Source organism: Polypterus senegalus, chromosome 17 (assembly GCF_016835505.1).
Source record: "Polypterus senegalus isolate Bchr_013 chromosome 17, ASM1683550v1, whole genome shotgun sequence".
Classification (NCBI taxonomy): Eukaryota; Metazoa; Chordata; class Cladistia; order Polypteriformes; family Polypteridae; genus Polypterus; species Polypterus senegalus.
The window spans coordinates 9,155,515-9,177,166 of record NC_053170.1 but is presented as its reverse complement, the minus strand read 5'-3'; the positions used below and the strand labels follow the sequence as shown (position 1 = coordinate 9,177,166).

At 44.1% G+C, this 21,652-nt stretch overlaps 1 protein-coding gene across 1 annotated transcript in view; it reads right to left on the bottom strand.

The window, feature by feature from the left end:
- LOC120517577 (serine/threonine-protein kinase WNK4-like) overlaps positions 1-21,652 on the bottom strand; it is a 67,057-nt gene that overhangs the window by 23,947 nt on the left and 21,458 nt on the right. The window contains 2 exon segments of the mRNA XM_039739983.1: positions 1,145-1,365; positions 1,747-1,919. Coding sequence (XP_039595917.1) covers positions 1,145-1,365; positions 1,747-1,919 — 394 coding nt within the window.

The window sequence follows — 21,652 nt, the reverse complement described above, 5'->3', positions numbered from 1 at the left end:
AAAGATTACAATGTGCAAGTTTTCGAGGCAACTTAGGCCCCATTTGCATCTCGCCTGAAGAAGGGGCCTGAGTTGCCTCGAAAACTTGCACATTGTAATCTTTTTAGTTAGCCTATAAAATGGGTCACTGTGCTTGACTTCTCACTATATTAAAATGCTGGAAAATCCGAGGACCCCACAGTGTGGTGGAGCAGTGAGGCTCACGTTAAAGGGCAGGGCATAGAGGTGCACATTGCGGCATCAGAGCTGTAAGTTGTATGATCGGAGAGACACTTACAACCCCAAATCTTTGATTTCATTTACATTTTAATCAGATGCCATTTGCCAAAGAGAGTCTAATATTCTGTAAAGCTATGTATATTTATATTAACACATTAACAAGCGGAAAATCTGAGGGGGACCCCCATATGATCCTTGTAATGAATGCGGAGTACGTCAGAGCAAGGAGACACACCTGTATGCAGAATGGGGTAAACAAAGCGGCTGAGAGCAGAAGGCTATTTGTTATTTTCGTTGGTATTGTTTTGGTACTGGTACTGAGGTACAAAAGTACAAAAATAAAAATTTTACTGTAGGTTCAACATTACTCCCTAGCAACTCTTTAGGAATTCATGAACAAAATAGACACATGTATAGAATTTCACAACAGCATGCAGAAAGACGAAAATATTTTTAACCACTTTAAAATGAAAAAAATAAACCTAATTCTGCATCACCAAACACCTCTAATGGAATTACAAAAAAAATGAGTGTATTCACAAGATTTGTGTTACACAAAAAAGAAACCAAATGTAGATCACATCAGCCTGCTGTGCGTTTTCAGTTCCTTATTTGACTGACTACATTTAAGGCCAGCTAGCCGATTTCAGATGCAGTCTCGGGTTTACATTACCTTGTACTTTTTGAAACCTGCTCTTCCAGGCCTTATGTCAACCATGTTTTTGTAGATCACATTATTTTGCTGAGCAGCTACAAAAGTTCATCTTTTACAAATGATTTATTAGAATTATTTGAACAGGAAATAAAACACCACAAATTACAAAGCCAACAAGGCAAGCTCAAATACATTTTCTGCTTTGTATTCCATGAAGCCCCCACCAAAGCCCACTAAAACTGATATTCCAAACCTGCATATATCAATTACCTATGACGCTTTTGGCAAATGAGGCGCTCTTCAGTGTCGCAAGACCCAGATCTCCTATCTTGACAGAGCCAGTGGGCCCAGTGATGAAGATGTTGTCACACTTGAGGTCCCGGTGGATGATAGGAGGAGAGCGAGTGTGCAGGAAATGTAAACCTTTCAGGATCTGTCGGCTCCATCGCTGCAGCAGTTTCAGCTTCATTTCCTTGAACCTCTTCAGATACCTAAATCACCAGAGCAAGCAGAGGTGTGTTAAAGGAAGATGTCAGACAGGTGTAGGAAACTGAGAGGAGAGCAACGTTAAATACAAGAAGAGCAAGCCTGTGTCCCCTGGGCTGAGCTATCTCTCTCGTGTCTACTGCATATCACAATACAGGGACTGCTAATATGGGCTTCTCTCCTCTGCAGATATCCCAAAATGTCATGAAAAAATCAACAAGATGGAGTGGATAGAAGGTAAAAGATTAGTTTGCTAAGGAGAATACCACACCACTTTGATCCTTTCTTGTGAAGCTATAGACTCATAGGCTCAGTGCCAGCGGTGACCAGCAGAAGGCAGCAATAATTGAGTTCGTCAGCACAGCAAGGTGCTGCTCTTGACTTACGTTTTGAGGGTGCCTGACGTCATGAGTTCTGTGACCATGATGATGCATTTGTTTCTCTTCAAACTGGACTTCCAGGAGTCGTAGAAGCGAACAATATTGGGATGCTGTAGTCCCTTCAGCATCTGCACTTCCTCACTGAATCTCTGTCTCTCAGCTTTGGTCAGCTTTCGGGTCTACAGTGAGAAAGATGAATAGATTTATTATGAGATGTTGGCACTCCCGTACAAAGATCTGGCCCATTCTGGAAATCATTTTGTACTGATTTTAGCTTGTGGCAGGCAGCAGACTGGGAGGTGAAATAGCACAAAGCAATAAAGAATGAGATGTTGTCTGGGATAGGGACGGGGTCAGAATACGCAGAATACACAAAATGTTCAACAATGTAACAGTATACATTTCTATGCATTCAAAATTTTGATGGCCTGTGGTATGAAACTGTTACTCAGTTCTGCAAAACTGAGCAGAAACTATAGTACAATTATCATTTTCCAGACAGTAGAAGAGTGAAGAGACCATGTAATGAATGGGATGCAATGTCACTGGCTCTGTTATAGCAGCAGGTTTGGTAAATGTCTTTTAGAGAAGGCAGAGGCACATCGATAAGCTTCTCAGCTGCTCTCACTATCCGTTGTAGTGTGTTGCAGTCCCAAAGTCCCCAAACCTCGGGGAGGCTCATTGGTCAATAGCTCTCCATGTGTCTCAAGTGAACTTCTGTTACGCAGGCACAAGATGCTCAGTGTTTGTGTGGGAGGCCTCTGCTCCCAGCTGAGGTGTTACTTGAAGCAGTCCAGTTGTCCACAGCTCTCTGCACACCCTCCTTATTTTAAATGGCACTTTTGAGAATAAAGCCAACCATCCACCAAGAGAGTGGCGTGTGCTATCCAGCACCTTTCCAAATGATTCTAGCGGTCATTCTGTATAGAGTCTTTCCTAGTCGGCACAATTATTCATCACTTTGGTGAATTTACTGATTCTTGCTTTCAGCTATGGTTGGTTGTAGCGAGTAGCACTCCTGCCCCATACATCTCAAAGCATCCAGGGTTCAAATCTTGTACAAGGCCATTGTGGCTTTACCTCTGTGTACTCAGACTTTCACCATAAACATGTGGCAAATCAAAATGAGCTGAGTGCATCCTGGAGTGCACCTGATGCTTTGTGTCCCGATGACCCTAAACTGAGTTATGTAGGTTTGGGAAGGTTATGTTATTTTCAATTTTAATTTTATTTTATACAATAAAGCATTTTCTAACTAATATATCGTGCATTTTTACTATATATTGCCCCTCTTATGGCGTAGCTGACTGGACCATTCGGTCTTTTTTAAGCGTTGCTTATCATATTAACTCTTTCAGGGCTGATGTTGACTTTTGTCGAAATTCAGGGGTAGAGGACGGTAATCAGCTGTAAACTGCAACAAAACTTGCCCTTTATGTTGTAGTTCAACTCTGTTTGCTTGAAGGAAAGTTAAGTAGCTTTGTCGATTTGACCTTGATTCCCTGCATGTGCCAGAGATGCCAAACAGGCACCAACAGCAACCACAGCATGTAGCAACAGATGTTTTATGCTGATTTCTCTGTGAAATCAGTGCATTGTGTGCTTTTCAGAGTTATTTTGGAAAAATAGTCAGCCCTCAAAGAGTTAAATTCTGTTCTAACTTCTTTCATCAATTAATATGTCTTTATTTATATACGGTGGCTTTATCGCTGACAACCATCACAAGTTAAAAACAAATATCTTTATGATGGCGGTCTATACGGCACCTTTCATAGAGGACATCACTATGAATCACATGGGCAGATTACTCATTACATTAAGAATCTGATTGCTTTAATCAATCAAGTTTACATTTATCTTCTGTATAAACTTTGTCCATTTCACTCACTGTCTGCCTGCATTTCCCACATTGGGCGTAAAGAGGACCAGGACCCCGCTCTGTCACACTTGCACACATTTCAGGATAAAAACTGGTGAACCAGGAGAAAAACCCACATGGATATTAGGAAGAGCATGCAAAGTCCACACAGACAGAGAGCAAGCTAGGATTTGAACCCAACCTCCAGTAACTGTGAGGCAGCTGCCCTAACCACTGCACCACCAGGCCGACTTTTAAGCAAAGTATGTCTCTGTTTATTTACATATCATTATGAATCAATGTATCTCTTGTTATTATGATATGATGGCTTCCATGGTCCACAATATGACAAGCCTGAATTGGAATAAGAGGGTCTGTGAATGAACTGTTTGGTTCTGTGTTTTCTATTGAGCACCATCACAAACCACATTCAGCACTTGGTGATCTTCATTGATGGATAGTGAATTAGTAAGTAGTGTGCCAAAGAGCTTTAGTCATTTCACATTTGATAGATATAACTTCTTACATATAATTAATTGCTAACCACCTGAGTTATGTTATTCTTTATACAACTGAAGAGCTCAGTTCCAAAATCAGCTAAGTACAAAAGATAAATTTTGGAGATAAATAGGAAAATCTGGGTCCGTACTTAGCAGATTTTGAAACTAAATCCCTAAAACTATAGTGCTACACTGTTGCAATAAGCAGGTTTTGAAGCTCAAACATATTTTCGGCGCATAACCAACTGCATGAAAAGTCACAATCACGTGTTCACTAAATTTTACCAAAAGGTGTAATTAGCAGATTTTGGAACTCACATCTTCAATTGCACTTCTCACAGTGTACATCAGCAAAACTCAGAATTTTTTTTTTTAAATATTCCCATATGGATCACTGCATCTCTGGATACTCTGATTTTTCTCCAGTACCCAAAAACATGCATGTTAAGTTTATTTGTGGGTGACATGAGTGTGTCTTATAATGAAGCGATGCCCCATCCCAGGCTGAATCCCGCTTAATGTCCAGTCAACTGAAGAAATGGGTCAGAAAGTAAACATTTCACATTGGTATCGTCCAGGCTTGGGACATCTGATGAAATCAGGACAGGTTCATGTAGTGGTACAGCCTCAACAAAACTGGACAGGTGAAGACTGCAAAATCACAGCCTGGTCAACTGAATCTCAGTTTCTGAGATGGTAAGATCAGAATTTGGCACCAAAATCATGAATCCATACACCCAACCTGCCTTGTGCCAATAGTCCAGGCTGATGCTGATGGTGCGATAAATGTTTTCTTGGCATACTTCGGACCAATCAGTAATCACTTGGATACCATGACCCATCTGAGTAATTTTGCTGACCACACGCATTTATGCCCACCCCTTATCCATCTCTTAATGTCTAATTCCAGCATGATAATGAACCATGTCACAAAACAAAAGTCGTCTCCAATTGATTTCATGAACATGACAATGAGTTTAGTGTTCTTAAGCGGCCTTCCCAGTCTATGAATCTGAATCTATTACAACAACTTTGGGATGTGGTTGAGTGGGAGATTAGTAGCATGAATGTGCACGTGACAAATCCATGGATATTGTGTGATGCAATCCCATCAACATGGACCATAATTTCAAAGGAATGTTTCCAGGATTTCATGGAATCCATGGTACAAAAAACTGAGTCTGTTTAGACAGCAAAAAGAAGCCGTACCCAGTGTTAGCACAATGTGCCTAAGAATTTACTCAGTGAATTATTATATACTGTATACTGCCATTCAGTAAGTTTCACTGCAAACAGTATTAAGTATATCTTTGTCTTCCATAGTGACAATATTATATAAACAAAGTTTCAATAAGGCTTACTGACAAAATATATTACATATATTTTATTTTTATGAAGTGTCTTTCATAGTGTCTGTATAAAATGCTCAAAAAAAATTAAAGGAACACTTTGAAAACACTTAAGATCTCAATGGGAAAAAAAATCCTGCTGGATGTCTCTACTGATATGGACTGACATGGTGATATATTAGGAACAAAAGGATGGAAATGAAAATGATCAACCGACAGAGGGCTGAATTCAAAGACACCCTGAAAATCAAAGGGAAAAAATTATGTGGCAGGCTAGTCCATTTTGTCAAAATTTCATTGCAGCAACTCCAAATCGTATTCAGTAGTTTGTATGCCCCCCACCATGTGGTTGTATGCAGGCCTGACAACGTCCTAATGAGACAACAGATGGTGTCCTGGGGGATCTCCTCCCAGATCTGGACCAGGGCATCACTGAGCTCCTGGACAGTGTGAGGTGCAACCTGGCAGCGTTGGATGGACCGAAACATAATGTCCTTCCCAGAGGTGTTCAATTGGATTGAGGTCAGGCGAGTGAGCGTGGTGGAGGCCAGTCAATGGTATCAATTCCTTCATCCTCCAGGAACTGTCTGCATACTCTTGCCACATGAGGCCGGGCATTATTGTGCACCAGGAGGAACCCAGGACCCACCAGCATAGGGTCTGACAATGGGTCCAAGGATTTCATCCCGATACCTAATGGCAGTCAAGGTGTCATTGTCTAGCCTGTAGAGGTCTGTGCATCCCTCCATGGATATAGCTCCCCAGATAGACCATCACTGACCCACCACCAAACCGGTCATACTGAACAATATTACAAGCAGCATAATGTTCTCCACGGCTTCTCCAGACCCTTTCACGTCTGTCACATGTGCTCAAGGTGAAGCTGCTCTCATCTGTGAAAAGCACAGGGTGCCAGTGGTAGACCTGCCAATTCTGGTAATCTATGACAAATGCCAATTGAGCTCCACGGTGCCAGGCGCACAGTGAGCACAGGGCCCACTAGAGGATGTCGGGCCCTCAGGTCACCCTCCTGAAGTCTGTTTCTGATGGTTTGGTCAGAGCCATTCACACCAGTGGCCTGCCTGCTGGAGGTCATTTTGTAGGCTCTGCCAGTGCTCATCCTGTTCCTTCTTGCCCAAAGGAGCACCGGTCAGTCCTGTTGATGGGTTAAGGACCTTCTACGAGGGGCCCTGTCCAGCTCTCCTAGAGTAGCTGCCTGTCTCCTGGAATCTCCTTCATGCCCTTGAGACTGTGCTGAGAGACACAGCAAACCTTCTGGCAATTACACGTATTGATGTGCCATCCTGGAGAAGTTGGACTACCTGTGCCAGCTCTGTAGGGTCCAGGTATCGCCTCATGCTACCAGTAGTGACACTGACCTTAGCCAAATGCAAAACGAGTGAAAAAACAGATGAGGAGGGTAAAATGTCAGTGGCCTCCACCTGTTAAACCATTCCTGTTTTGGGGGTCGTCTCATTGTTGCCCCTCTAGTGCACTTCTTGTTAATTTCATGAACACCAAAGCAGCTGAAACTGATTAACAACCCCCTCTGTACAGATCAATAGCCCAGAAGTTTCACTGACTTGATGCTATAATCTCATTAAAAAGTGTTCCTTTAATTTTTTTTTGAGAAGTACATATATGACATATAGCACCTTTCAGTTAAGCTTACTACAAGTCATATTATGAATCTCTTTATATAGTGCTTTTCATGTTGTCTATATTATTTATTAGTAGTAATTACAGCTTAAATTGTTGAAGCCACTTCCAGTGAAATGGATAACACAATTATGATAACAGTACAAATAGGAAGAGAAAAATGTATAGAACACTAATTTTGTACTTATGACGTGGAGTGATCGTTCTAAACTTTCAGCTAAAGAAATGCACAGAAGAGGGTAAGGCGTTTGAACTAATAATAAAGAACAATGCAGGACAGACAGAGATGGCAACAATTCTGATTTCTTAAGGGACATTGGGAATATAATGCTGTATACATACATCATAGAATACAGAAGATGGCAACGGCAAATGCAAAGGAAATCAACAGATGCTGTTATGCTTTCAAATAATAAAATTAAATAAATGCACATCTTGATACATAAAAAATAGATTGAACGGAACGATCTGAATTTCTTACCTTTTTAAAAAGATATGGGGCAATATGAAACATAATTTTATATGAATAAACAACTATATTGTGTTTTTTGATATTTTCTACAGCAGTATATTTTGTGATATACGCCCTGATCACCGATATATACTGATATATATATATACAGTATAGAGCACAATCAGTCTTTATTGCATATAAGGAGCCTTCCTCACTGGGCTCAGTATCTTTGCAGCCACACCATCAAATTCTCGCCTTCTTCCCACTGCTCTAAGGTTCGCCTCCATAACCACGACTGAAACTCGGCAGAATCTGCAGATGGGGCTCCCCGCTAATCGGCCTGGATGCCCTCCTAAACTCCTCTTAATGTTTCATTTGATTATTTTTCTTTAAATGTTAAGTCCAAGTCTCTTCTGCAGTCTGGCCTCTCCTCGTGTGTGTGTGTGTGTGCGTGTTTGTGTGCTCGTTTGAGCAAATGGATTGCTTAATCCGTCTCACAGAAACCCCTCGTAAACACTTCACTTTAAGAGCTGCAGCGGCACAGAAACCGTTCTGTTTCGTGCTCGTCACAGTAAATAGAGCGTACAGTGGACGCCCTCATGTTACATTTGCCTTCAAGGGGCAAATTAAGGGTTCCAGGTAACCTGGACTGTGTCCATTTTTGCACCATGTAGCGCTTTGTGTGTAAACAGCTGCCACTTGTTTCTTTCCCTGCTGAACAGCAGAACCACCAGGGGGCGCAAGTCCTCGGTATATGATGTACTATAAGACTTAAGAGAAAACTGAAGCTGATACAAGAAGACACCAAAAGCAGGACATGAGCTCATGGCGTTTACACGTATTCATCCAAAGAGGCATACCCCACAGGTGCATAACCGCATCTTCCACTATATTTCTGGAAAGGTACGGTTGCCAGTAATACGTACTTTAGAAACGAAAGAGACACTCCGACTTGTCGCCCCAACCCAGAAGGCATTACAGGTTGCAAAATAGGTTCAATTCTTTTTAAATTTACAACATGGCCACTGAGATGATGTTTTTTATTTAAAAAGAAATGTCCCGACCATCTTATCCCTCCTGAGGGATGGGGGCTCTCAACCTCCATTCCTTTACTGAGCGAGGCGAGGATCAACAAAATGAAGCAAGAAGTCTGAGGCAAAGAGGTGGGGCAAACACCTGATGGATAAAGAACATGTGCTATACACCGTGGGGGCAATGCTAGCTCGAGGATACACGGAGCCCCTACACTATGGCGGTTGGATGCTTGGAAATCGGAGCGCGTCCATGAATTGTATAACAAATGGAAGAGCTGGGGTTGGTGTGGGGGACCCATTGGAGATCGGAGCGCATTCGTATCAGTATGTACTGTCGAAGAACGAAGTACAAGACGCTATAATGACATTCAATAGAAGAGCTGGGATTGCATGGATGTGCCTTGGCGCCCCTAAGTCAATTGCACCCCTCGGCCGGTGCTTACTCGGCCATAACCTACAGCCTTTGCTACATGGTGGCCCAGGTGGTGCCAACAACATGGATGTTATTTTGTGTTCTCGGTGCCTCTCTGCCCATAGTACTTTAAAAGTAAATAATTCAATCTAAGTTATTGTCATTGGGATGGGGAGAATGTGAGTCGAGGGGTGTCATTCCTTTCGAGAACAATGGTGCTCAATCCTACCAGTGTGTTTATGCTGAAAAGCAAACAAACGTGCGAAAGGCTTTAGGGGTCTGTAAGTCTATACCCTCCCGTTGGGGGACATAATGTTCTTTAAGTGTTACTGGCCGTTTTATACATAGAGACCCATAAGGCTTCTTTTCCCCAGTGCACGGAGTGACGCGATCTACACCGCATTCTGACCAAATTTAATAGTCCGGTTATGTCAGCGCTTTTTTACGACTCGCGCGGTACCTAATTTAGGCCATTGTTCTGCGTGCCCGCCTGGAGAATGGCTGCACAACTTGGAAAACAGTATTTAGAGAACATATGACGGGGTAACCGAATGAAAACCTGGAAAAAAGTGTCACGCCGTGCCAAAAAAAGAAAATCTAATTCATACGTGCGTCGGGGACTTCGCACAAAGAGACAAAGGCAGCGTTTTTTAAACGGTTCGAACACCGCCGCCCACTGCAGAATGGGCACCGCGACTGCGGCTGGCGCTGCTTTGTGCCAAGTTCAGAGGCGTAAGCCGAGGCTGTCAGGCTGCAGCTGCGCCCCACATGCACGCTTTTGTGCCATCTATCCACGTCTTTCCCTCGAGCACCATTGTAAATATTCAAGTTTGGAAAAAAATAAAAAAAGGAGCGGGTTACCAATTGCAGGTCAGTTAGACGGCACGCACTTCGCTACCTCTCGACTTGTCATCGAATCTCAAATCAACATTAAAACAATGAAGTCAGTGTCTGTGGCCGCAGCGACGTTCATTCGTACTGAATATCGGGCGGAGTGGGAGCACAGGCGGGAACCCACACTGGCGGGGACGCCAAGCATACAGCAAGGGGAAAAAACTAAACGAAGCCGGGCGGTCTGATGAACAAGGGTTCAATTCTTTCGAAAGGGGCACATCGTGGGGAATATAATTAAACGGCAGGAACTGAGTTGAGGCAGTTCAATTTGCACAGAGAAGCTCCATTTTGTTTACATAATTTCAGCGTGACCTTCATTGGATTCCATAAATCCATCTGTGTCTTTCAAGTAAACCGTTTCGTCTAATATTGCCATAAATCATTAAAGACTTTATTAGATTCTGCTCTCTCCGCTCATGACCTAAGCTATAATTTCAAACATTGCCTGCCTTTGGCTTTTAAATAGTGTGTACGGTGACGACAAAGGCGCTATATAAAACAACAGCAAATGGAGCCCGCAAATGTCTCGTTCTCACGGATGCAGTGGCCAGATAGTTGGCCTAATCATTTGTGGGTTAGACGTTTGCTTTTTAATTACGCTCCTGCAGGCCACGTCACATTTCACAACTTTTCGAACGATTTTCACTTGCCGGCTCCGTTTACATAATCTTATGCCAGGCATAAACTAGGAGATGTTTATTAATCGTAGGGAAGCGACTACTCACACTGCACGACAGAGTCACTAGACACGTATGAACGTCTGACTGACATGCCACGACGTGATTGCTCAGAGTATACACGAACACGATGCCCCCGACGTGGGTGCTCAGACTATACGTGTACACGATGCCCCCGATGGACAGCTTTACCCACTCAAAAAACGTGATGACCACAGGCCTCTCAAAACGTCAACAACAAAAACAGCTGCATTCCTTCCCCTTGCTAAGCTGTGCTCTGAAAGTACAAAAAGAAAGAAAAAGGCTGTAACCGGACACGCGGATGGTTGAGGACAATATGGTCTGTCTATTTTCAGAGAAAATTAGAGGTCCGTATAGTCAATGTAATTTTCCTTTGTGTGTTTATTTTGTTTTTTTTCCAGTAAAGGTTTCCTAAGATACTCTTGTCATTGGCCATTTACATTTATGTGTGTTGCTATATGATATTTAGATTTTTGAAATCAGAAATGGCCGCATGGTGGCACAGTGGGAATGATGCTGCCTTGCAATAAGGAGACCAGAGTTCGTGTCCCTGGTCTCACCTGTATGGAGATTGCGAGTTCTCCCTGCGTCTGTATGGGTTTTGTCCCACTGTCCAAAGATATGCAGGTTTGTGAATGGTGACCTCCTGGTGTGTGTTTTTTACACTGGGATGGACCTGCCCTGCATCTTATGGGATAGGCTACACCACCCATCCCACACACCCACATGGTCCAGACCATGGTCTGAATTTAGCGGGTTAAAAAATCAACTGACAAGTGAAAATGAGCATGACAACAGCTACTGTATACCCAATGAACTAAATACCGCCATCGATGCACAACAAAATTTTATAGCAACAACAGAAAATCAGCTTGTGAGACTCGTACTCATACTACAAGACAGCCAAGTAAATTTCCTGACTTGCCAGAAATGCTTCCTGTCATACGACAGCCCAATCGTAAGATGCAGTTGTGACATGAATGTTGATGAACCAGAAATTTGGGCCAACTCAGAAAGTTAGTTGGAGGCTGCAAATCACACTCAAAAATCATGCCACAATTGTTTATGTATGCCTGGCATTAGTGAGTTGGAGGAAGTCGGTGGCACAATTGTGTAGACTGAGATGCCCGGCAACCCACTCCAACTACTCCGTGACTCGCCATTACTAAAATAAACAGGTTGGATTTTTGTCTTTAGTCGTAGGTGTGCGCTCTGTGTGTAGGAGAGCTGACGACCAATTGGTGCTCAGCTGGATGTCCAGTGCATTAAAAGCTGTGACAAGAAATAAGGAACGCGGGTGTTTTGAACCCCGCAAACAGAAGAGAAGCTTGTCTGTCTGATGCCTCATGTTTTACATACCACGACAGAATGGAAAAGACACAAAAACTGCAGATATTGCAGTTGAACTCACTTTACATGTTAACCCCTTGTATAGCACCGGCACCATCTGGCAGCATGTTATTGGTTGTCAGAAAAAGGTGGCGGCAAAAACACACTGGAAAGTTGGAACGCAGTCGGGTAAACATGCCCAGCAACATGCCCAGCAATTTTCATTTGTTTAAAGATGGTATAGTCCAGTGACAAGATCGGCAACGTCGGGTTGCAATTCTAATCACATCACATGACTAGAAGTCATGTGATGTGACATCAGCTTTAGGCCCTGTCATATTACACAACTTTTCCCTTGATTTTTTTTTCAGGCGCAGGCTTTATTTAACTATTTAACCCGAGGGTTGCCGGTTCGAATCCCCGTCACTGCCAAAAGAGATTCTACTCTGCTGGGCCCTTGAGCAAGGCCCTTAACCTTCAATTGCTCCAGGGATGCTGTGCAATGGCTGACCCTGCGCTCTGACCCCAAGGGGTATGCGAAAACTAACAAATTTCTAATACGAGAAATCGTACAAGGCGAAATAAAAAGAACAGAACAAAAAAAAAAATTATAGTGAGTCACAAACAATAGTGTAGACTGACATCCCCAACAAGGTCAACAGTCTTAAGTCGTGGAGGCCACGTTGAGTGTACGTGAAAGCTGACAACCAATGAGCACTAAGTTAGAAGTACAGTACATACGACGAGGAACAAGGAACACTGGTGTTTTGGACCTGGCAAACAGAAGACAAGCTTGTCTGTCTGATGTTGCTTGTTTTACATATGACGACAGAATGGACAAAAGGAAACAAAAGGGATGAGATTGTGGGTGAACTCATTGAACCTGTAAACCCTTCAAATGACTCTGTCAAACGTAATTGGATAACACAAAAAAAGGCGAACCAACAATACTTTCAAAATGTGATACTGGCTAGAAAAGTCGTGTAATTTGACATCCCCAGAGAATTCTAGTCATGTGAGTTGACATCCTCAAGGCTGACAAGATCAACAACTGCATTTGTCAGGTCTGACATTTCGTACAACTAGAGGTTGTGTAATGTGACATCCTTGTGTCCTCCAGGTTGTATTATTTCACTTCATTCTATGTATTATTATCTGTCTATGTATTTTCTAACCTGGTTATGAATTTGGTGGTTGCAGGGTGCTACTGTCTATCTCGCATGATACAGGCATATGGGGCAAGGTGAGAACCAACCCCGGATGGGATGCCAGTCCATACACGTGCTAAATTACACACACACACACACACGCCGTCCAGTTTACAGTTCCAAACTAACCAAACGCACACCTTTGCAATATGGCAAAAAAAGCAGAGAAAACATAACACATACGGTACATGGGCTTAAGCCCAACCAGGTAGGGTATCCATTAGGCAGCAGGACTAATAAATGTGCCATCATGACGTGATGAAATACTGTTGGGATAACGGCCAGCCAAGTATCACCTACGGAAAAGGAAGCAAACCACACACAAAATGATTAAATAGTAGTGCAGAAATACATCTAGTGGCTTCTCTGTAGCACAAGAGCGGATGGCACATGGCAGCCCTGCAGGAGGCACACTCATTTGGTGGGTTAGGAATGACATACAGAGAACCTAGCTGGTCTATATAATGCCCCTTTGTGGGGAACGACATTAATTAAATTTAACATGGCTTAACTCAAAGTGAATGACATCTGCATAACCGAGGACTTGACTGACCACTTGTCCACAAAACCGGTGAACTGAGAGCCCACATGTTTTAAACACCTGGACCAATGTGTTACACGGGGAGCCAGTGTGTCTGAGTTTAAACTTGAAATTTGGGCGGGGGGGGGTTCAAGTTCAAGTTCTTTTACCAGGTCTCAGTGCAGGGGGTCTGTGGCTGAGCTGAGGCTTGAATTGGGAGCCTCAGCCCCTTTAACAAATTCACGGCGCCAACGGGTGACTCTGAGGTAATGGATGGACTGGCATGTAAACCTGATCACACCTTCATATGATAGGCTTCTGGGAAGACTTCAAGGTCAGCCTTGTTTACAAGCCCCAAGTCTGCCCCCCGCCACCCTCCCCAACTTAACACACACTTTCCTCAAAAGCAGCCATTTAAGACAGCAACGTACACTGAACTCATTGAACACAAATAACTATAAACACAGCATCTCTGAGCAGAAAAACAGTGGCGCTGGCCAAGTCCAGGGAGTCGTCAGCTGGCCGGTGGGCCTCAAGCTGGCGCTGAAAGCTCACAGCAAGTTATATAAATATCTCTGCAAGGGGATTGGGGGGGTCAGGATAACGACTACTCCAGGGGCACAAACATGAGCAGGCCACATTGTGGGTGCTGGTCCCTGCTGGCACAAAGCAGCACTGCACTTGAAACACACTGACGATCGCTGGAGAACCTGGTGAGGTAAGGATCATTCAGCTGGCAGGGAAATGACATTGAGCTGGACTGGCATGGAGGAGATGGCATTGAGAAATAAAAGGTTAGCAGATAAGAATGTGCGCCCAGATTGTCGATTTGCGTCACTCAAATGTGCAGATAATTTGTTCCACACACAATGGGCATAGGCTAAGCGTGACCAGACACTCCCTGACATGTACAAATCATCACACACCCACACACACACACTGGCAACTTGAAACAATGTTTAAAACAAGCCTCATAAAATTTCTTCTCACATCTTTTGCCCTTTTTAGTGATTCAGTCAAAGAGCCCCAGGATCAGTTCCCATCCCACCCAACAGTAGGCATCTTGGCACAATGCCAACTAGGGAAAGGGTGGCATGTGCCAGGTGAAGAGATGAGAAGACAAAGAACAAAGAAGAGGCACCGTGTGCTGGAGAGCATCATTGAGCAGGAGGGGGCTTGATTGGCCACTGCGGTGGTGGACAGCTGACCACACCAGCAGAACTAAATTATATCTGTTTCTCTTCCAGAAGTGGGAGGAATGTGCTGCAGCTAAACAAATATGGCACAATGAACTGGCAGGCTGGACAAAACGTGAAGTTACTTGGCACCACGGAAGCATTCATTCAGTTAGTGGATGTCATTCATATGCTCACTTGATGTTGGTTCATACCTCAAGTGGACATCATCTATGCACTATTTGGACATTGCTGGCACATTTACTGGGCATTGTGGTGTTATGGGTCCACAGCTCGTTGAGTAAAGGCCATTTTTAAATAAATAATCATTGTGCTCGCGGCTTAGCGAGGGGACGTTGGGCCATAGTGGGCCGTGGGACGATCCGTAGGGTGTGGGCGTTTCTCACCTAGTGCACAGGTGAGGAACTGCCCACATTCATGATTGTCCCGCGGCTAATGCTGCAGCTGCTGTGGCCCTCGTCATTTTAAAAAGAAGCGCGAGTCGGTTTTAAAAGAGAGAGAGAATCGATCGGAGAGAAAGGAAAGGAAAGGAGAGGACGGAGGTTACAGGGAGCGTGGAAGCAAGCGGTGCAGGAGAGAGACGGACACGCGGAGCGTGTGGTGAGCGCGCGATCGAGCGCTCGTGGGCAGCTGCGAGGAAGCTGGGTGTTAGGCCGACACCCACGTGTTTGTGTAGATGTCGCTCCCGCTGAGCGATCTGGTAGCGGGAGTGACAAGGTGAAAGAATCGGGCCGCAGAGAGGCCATGGAAAAGGCAGCGGAAGTCGGGAGACTTGGTGATGGAATCCCCAACGTGGGCGACCTGGCCGTTGAGGGTAATCAAGTCTCGGGGACTGGGATGAGTGCCAGACCGAAGCCAGGGATCGGGAGGTCTCCAGTCTCGAGCGTGTGATGTAGGAGGGCAGCTGCAGAGAGCGTCTTGCCTGCTGCTTGGCCCAAACGGGATTAGCAGGTGAGACGCTAACAGAAGAGCACCGGATTTGTTTGATGGTTTTTAAGACTGCTTCCTGATCATTTTAACCTCTGGTTTTAAAGGATTGTTTTTTCTATTTATTGATTTTTAAACTCCTCGTTTTCATTTAATGGATTATTTATTTATTGAAGAACTTGGAGAGTACTGCACTATTTATGAACACTGTTTTTGATTTGATGGACAATTCTAAATAAAAGCACTTTTGCACTTTTTACCTTCCCCTTGCTCAGATGCTTAATTTGCCTCCATTGACTAGCTCACTCGGTTTCATTATCGACGGTGTGAGGTTCGAGTGCTTCCAATAGCAAAGGGAGTGTGGAGCCTGAACCCACATCGTCACAGGCATCATTCATTCACTGCCTGGAAACCAGTAGTACAATTAGTAGAAATCATTCCTACACCGGCTAGACACTGGTCATACAATTAGTGGACATCACTCATACACTAACTGGACATTGGTCACATTCTTGATAGACAGCATTCACTCACCTGCTGGGCACTGGTCAGACAAGTAGTGGACATAATTTACACACTGATTGGACATCATCCATGCACTAAATGGACATTGTTGTTATATTTAGGGGCATCATCCATTAACTAGCTGGACAACATTCACACACTTCGTGGACATTAATAACACACTAACTGGACATTGGAATACATTTAGTGGACATCATTCATACACCAGCTGGGCACTGGTCATACAAGAAGTGAATATCATTTACACACTGACTGGACCTTACTCACACATTTTGTTCATGCACCAAGTGGACATTATTAATACAGTGACTGGATATGGGTTGTACATTGACTGGACATCATCCATGCACTGACTGGACATGCACATAGTGGACACAATTCAAACACTGAGTCATTTGTAACCTGACTGGGAGAAGCTTATACACGGTCCATGTACTGACTGGACTTGATTTGCATGCTTAGTGGACAATGTTTATCTATACAGATGATAGTGGATAGGCTTTATTCACTAGTGGACACTGGTGATATACTATACGGCCATTATTCATGCACTTCCTGGGCACTGGTTATTCACTTAGTAGATATCATGTTTACAGCGACTGGTCATACACTGAATGGACATCATCCACAGACTGACTGGACACTGCTCATACATAATTTATACACTGACCGGATGTAACTCATGGGTTAAGTGGACATGGTCTGTGTGCTGACTGGACACCGGTCATACATTTAGTGGAAATCATCCAAGTACTGACTGGGTGTTGTTCAGAAATTAGTGGACATCATATATACACTGAATGGTCATAGGTCATTCACTGAGTGGTTATCATTTACACACTGGCTGGACATTAGCTATACAGTACATTAAGTGAACATAATTCCTATACTAACTGGACACTGACCATACAACTCGTGGATTTCATCCACAAATTGACTGGACGTCACTCTCACTCCAGACCGCACTTGCTCATCAGCTAGATGCTCTTAATTCATTCCCTGGACAGTGCACATATACTGACTGGACATCATTTTTTGCACTCTGACCACACACTGATCCCATTGGGCACAGCTTATAAACATACTGGACATCACTCAAAGACCAACTGGACACCAATCGAGCACTGCACCTAAGCAGACTGAATGTGGTAACAAACCCCTTTTGCACATCTTAGCCACTTACAGCACGGACTCCTCCAGCTGGATGCTGTTCATGAACTGGCAGAAAATCATTTGCTGACCTGTTGTCCTGACTGCCCGCTGGCATTTAAGTGAATTGACTTCAAGTATCTTCCTCAAGCTAAAAGTGTCCAGACGCTACACTGCTCTGCAGACTGGACACTCCTACTCCCAGTGAGGATTTTGTGGATCCCCATTGGTTCAAATGCAGATAAGCGCAATGGTGCCCTGTTCTCAGAATATGTGGGCACTGGCACCCTGCGGGCCTGTTTACGTATTCCTGAGTATGCTGGGATCGCTTGACATTTTTATCAAGCTTGATAAAAAGCAAAAAATAAACGTTCACCTTTATGAGTAAATGGCGCGCCAGCTTTGATCTGTCTGAGGCGAAAGGTGTTGCTGCCGATGAAAGAAATGGCATGGCATGCCAGCAGCCACCTGACATCTGCAATTGTGCAACCACCACACTAAGTCCAATCACCCCAAAACCAGACCCCCACCTGGACTGACATCAGAGTGGCACCCTAGCCCGTCACAGCCATATCTCATTTATGTGTGTTGAAACAGTATAACTCCATAACTGGCCCTGGCTATGGTGCCACACAGGTGATAGCATAACTGGATGTACAGAAGCAACAGCAGAAGAGCCCTTCTAAAAGGTAAGAAACACCAAACTGGAAGCTGGAACCTCGGGCTGGCATCCAGATGCCACCCAAAACCCTCGCAAGATCAGCTTGCCTTGACGCACTTCCACGAGTGTGGCAGGATCGTCCTCCTGTGCCCAAGCTCTAATTATCTACAAAAACTGGCGCTTGCAGAGGAGTATCAGATGACGCCAGAGAGCACGTGGACTACTTCAAGGTGCCACTTTGGGTGCTCTGCGGGAACTGGCACCAAGCTTTGCTGCTGAGTGCTGCTCCATGTAAACAACGGTTTAAAGTTTCCAAACATCAGGTTTAAAAAAGAGAGAGCGAGAGGGAGAGATGGAGACAGACCACACTGGAACCTGTAAGAAGATGCCCACTAACACTCCTTTCTAGCCTCATAAGGTTCTGCCAGTTTGTATGCTGGACTGTGCCCTGGCAAATCACCATGGATGCAAAAAATGTACGACATCTGTTGCTGCTGGCCAATGTGGGGAATGTGGAAAAGAAAGAAATTGGAATGCCAGCCAAGGAAGTGGCATCCTAAGGTGGCATATGAGAGATTATACCCGTGTGTCTGGTGAGCAGTTATGCAGCTCTCACACCTCTAGGCTGGCCCATTTCTTCTGTTCCACTACATCCTGCTTTTTCTGTCTCAATTTGATTCCCAGCACCCAAACTTACCAACCAGCTCCCAGTTTACTGGTTTCCTTTCTAAGTGATCAACAAGTAATTTAAACTACTGTCATTTTATATAGCGCCTTTCACATCCAGGAGTTTAACTGGTAACCTTTATTCACAATATGACTGAAACATCACAGTCTTCAAAAGGACTTAAACATCTATGCATTTCTCTATTACAGGCTGGCAGCACTGGGTTCAAAGCAGCAAACCACACTGGATTAGGATGCCAGTCTATCACTGTCTACATACAAGCACACTGGAGTAGTTTTGGGTTTACAAACTCCACAATCACTGGGATTTGGAGAAGAAACTGGAGAGACAGGAGAACATGAAAACTCTACACACAGAGTGGCCAAGCTGGGATTTGAACCCAGGTCTCTTTAGTTGTGAGACTGCGGCACGTGATTTTAGCAGACTAAATTTCATATTGCACCTTACCTCACACTATCACACCCACTTCACTCATCCATCCAAGCTAACTTACATATCTGTGGGGGAAATCCCATGTGGACACAGGGAGAGCGTGCAAGCTCGCTGTATGGAGCTTTGGGGATAAAGCATGTGACTTCCTCCATCCATGTTGTAAATTTAGTTATGCCATTACAGGCTTGTTGGGTATCCCAGTGGCGTGAGGTTCAATTCATATTACCTGCCAATCCATTGCAGTTCAAATGTAAGGCACTGGGCCTGTTTGGCACCATCAACCAAGCAAACCTGCATATCTTTGAGATGTGGGAGACAAATCAGAGAACTGTGAGGTGACTCCACATGACCACAGTGAGAACATGCAAACTCCACAGAGGTCATATCAGAGCTGGGGTATGAACACAGCTCTCTGAAGCTTTGAGAACGTGTCATATGATTTCACCAGTACTACCATACCATCCATTTTGTGAATTTAATTATCTCATTACAAGTTTGCAGAGTATACCAGTGACATGGGGTTCAAGGCTGTATGGCCCACTAGTCCACTGCAGGTGACACTTACAGTTGCTGGGTTTGTTTGGAGTTGGCAACTAAATCAACTTGTATTTCTCTGAGATGTGGAAAGCAAGTTGGACAATTGGAAGGAAATGCCAAATGGGCACGGGCAGAACATGCCATCACTACAGAGGAAGTGTCTGGGGTAAGATTCGAACCCATTTCCCAGGGGCATTGACAATGTGACATACAAGTACATGAGTCCTTATTTTATATTGTTCTTAACTTGATACTATCACATACGATTCATTCAGCCCTCCCTTTTGGTGAAGACCACCATATTCATTAGAATGACTTCTGAACGCTCACTGACTGCACTAAGTATGTACAGTAAATGATGGCCACCATCACTTTGAAATTCATTTTCCCTACGTCTGGTGCCTACTGACTCACCAGTACAAGAAAACCCCACATATGATATGCCATTGGATTCACTTTGAGGTCTAGTTAGCAAAATGTTCAGCTTTTGGGGGTCTTACCTTATTTTTGGCTATCTAGACCCAAATATCCTTAATTTTCAGGGTATTGTTGGCCCATATTTTAAGCATGAAATGACACTCTTATGATACAGAGTAAACCAATAGTTGTCTTCAGCAAAAATAACCAGAAGGACATCAAGTTGGTACAACATCTGACCCCAGGGGTTCACGCTCCAATGGGATACGAGGGGTCAAAGTTATTCCTTTTCACAAAACTTTGAAAAAAAATGCAGGATCGGTAATACAGGCACGTGGAGTGTCATTTTATTCAATTTTGAGATTGATTCTCTACCGGTGGTCCTAGCTCTCTACCAGCCATCCCCAGTGGGTTAGAAATGACAAATTTCACACCTAAGCATGTGGGGTATCATTGTAGACTATTTCAAGGTCAGTGATCATGAATATGATGTTATTTTTGATTTCTGATCCTTTGCTAGGGGCCATTCAGCGCCCCTCAAACCCTACCTACCCTGTCATCGTCACAGTCGTCTCCGTCATGAAATATTGATGTCAGTCTTGTATGTCACGAATGTCTTCATAGAATATTTACAACAGAGGGAGGCTCTGGAACAAAGGAAGGTACTGCAGACCAGGGGTTAGCTGGCACAATAGAACTGCCTGAGGGACAATGGGTGACTGACACCAAATACCAAAACCTCCTCCCTGTCCTTTGACCCAGGCATGTGGGACATATGCTGCCTCTACAACCCTTTCACAGTAAGAAACCAAGCCTCTTCCTTCTTCCTAAAGAACAGAATGCTTGATCCTAAACAGTCAGGTGTTAAGAGGGCCATTCCACCAATATGGCTCTACTTACTGTTGTCAACACGTTATGGACAGCTAGAGCCAGCATAATATCATCTGTTCTCATCCTCCTAGATGTCTCCTTATCTGCCTTTAACACAGTTAACTTTCTTGCCCCCCTATCTCACCTTCTCACTGTTGGGATTGCCCTCAGGTGGTCTAAGTCCTACCTCTTGGGCAGATCTTCCCATGTGGAGAAAAGTCAAGGGTACACCAGGCAAGCATGGTGGGGGTGCTGGACCCTCTTCTATTCTCTCCTCAAAGGCCCTGTCATCCAGTCCCTTGATTTCACCAATCAGTGCTACTGAATGTCGATGGTACGTAGCTATAGCTGTCTTTCCCTCCAGTGGACCACAAGGTATCAGCTAGAATCTCAGGAAGTCTCACTGATATTGCAACCTGGATGTAGGAACAGCAACTCCAGCTCAACCAGGGAAAGACAGACCAGCTCATCCTTCTCTGTTCAGCTCGGCTCATCATCACTAACACCTGCCAAGACGGTATGGAAAATTGGGGTGATGATCAGCTGTCCGTCACTGACCATGTTACAACGGTCTCTCAGCCTTTCAGATTCATTT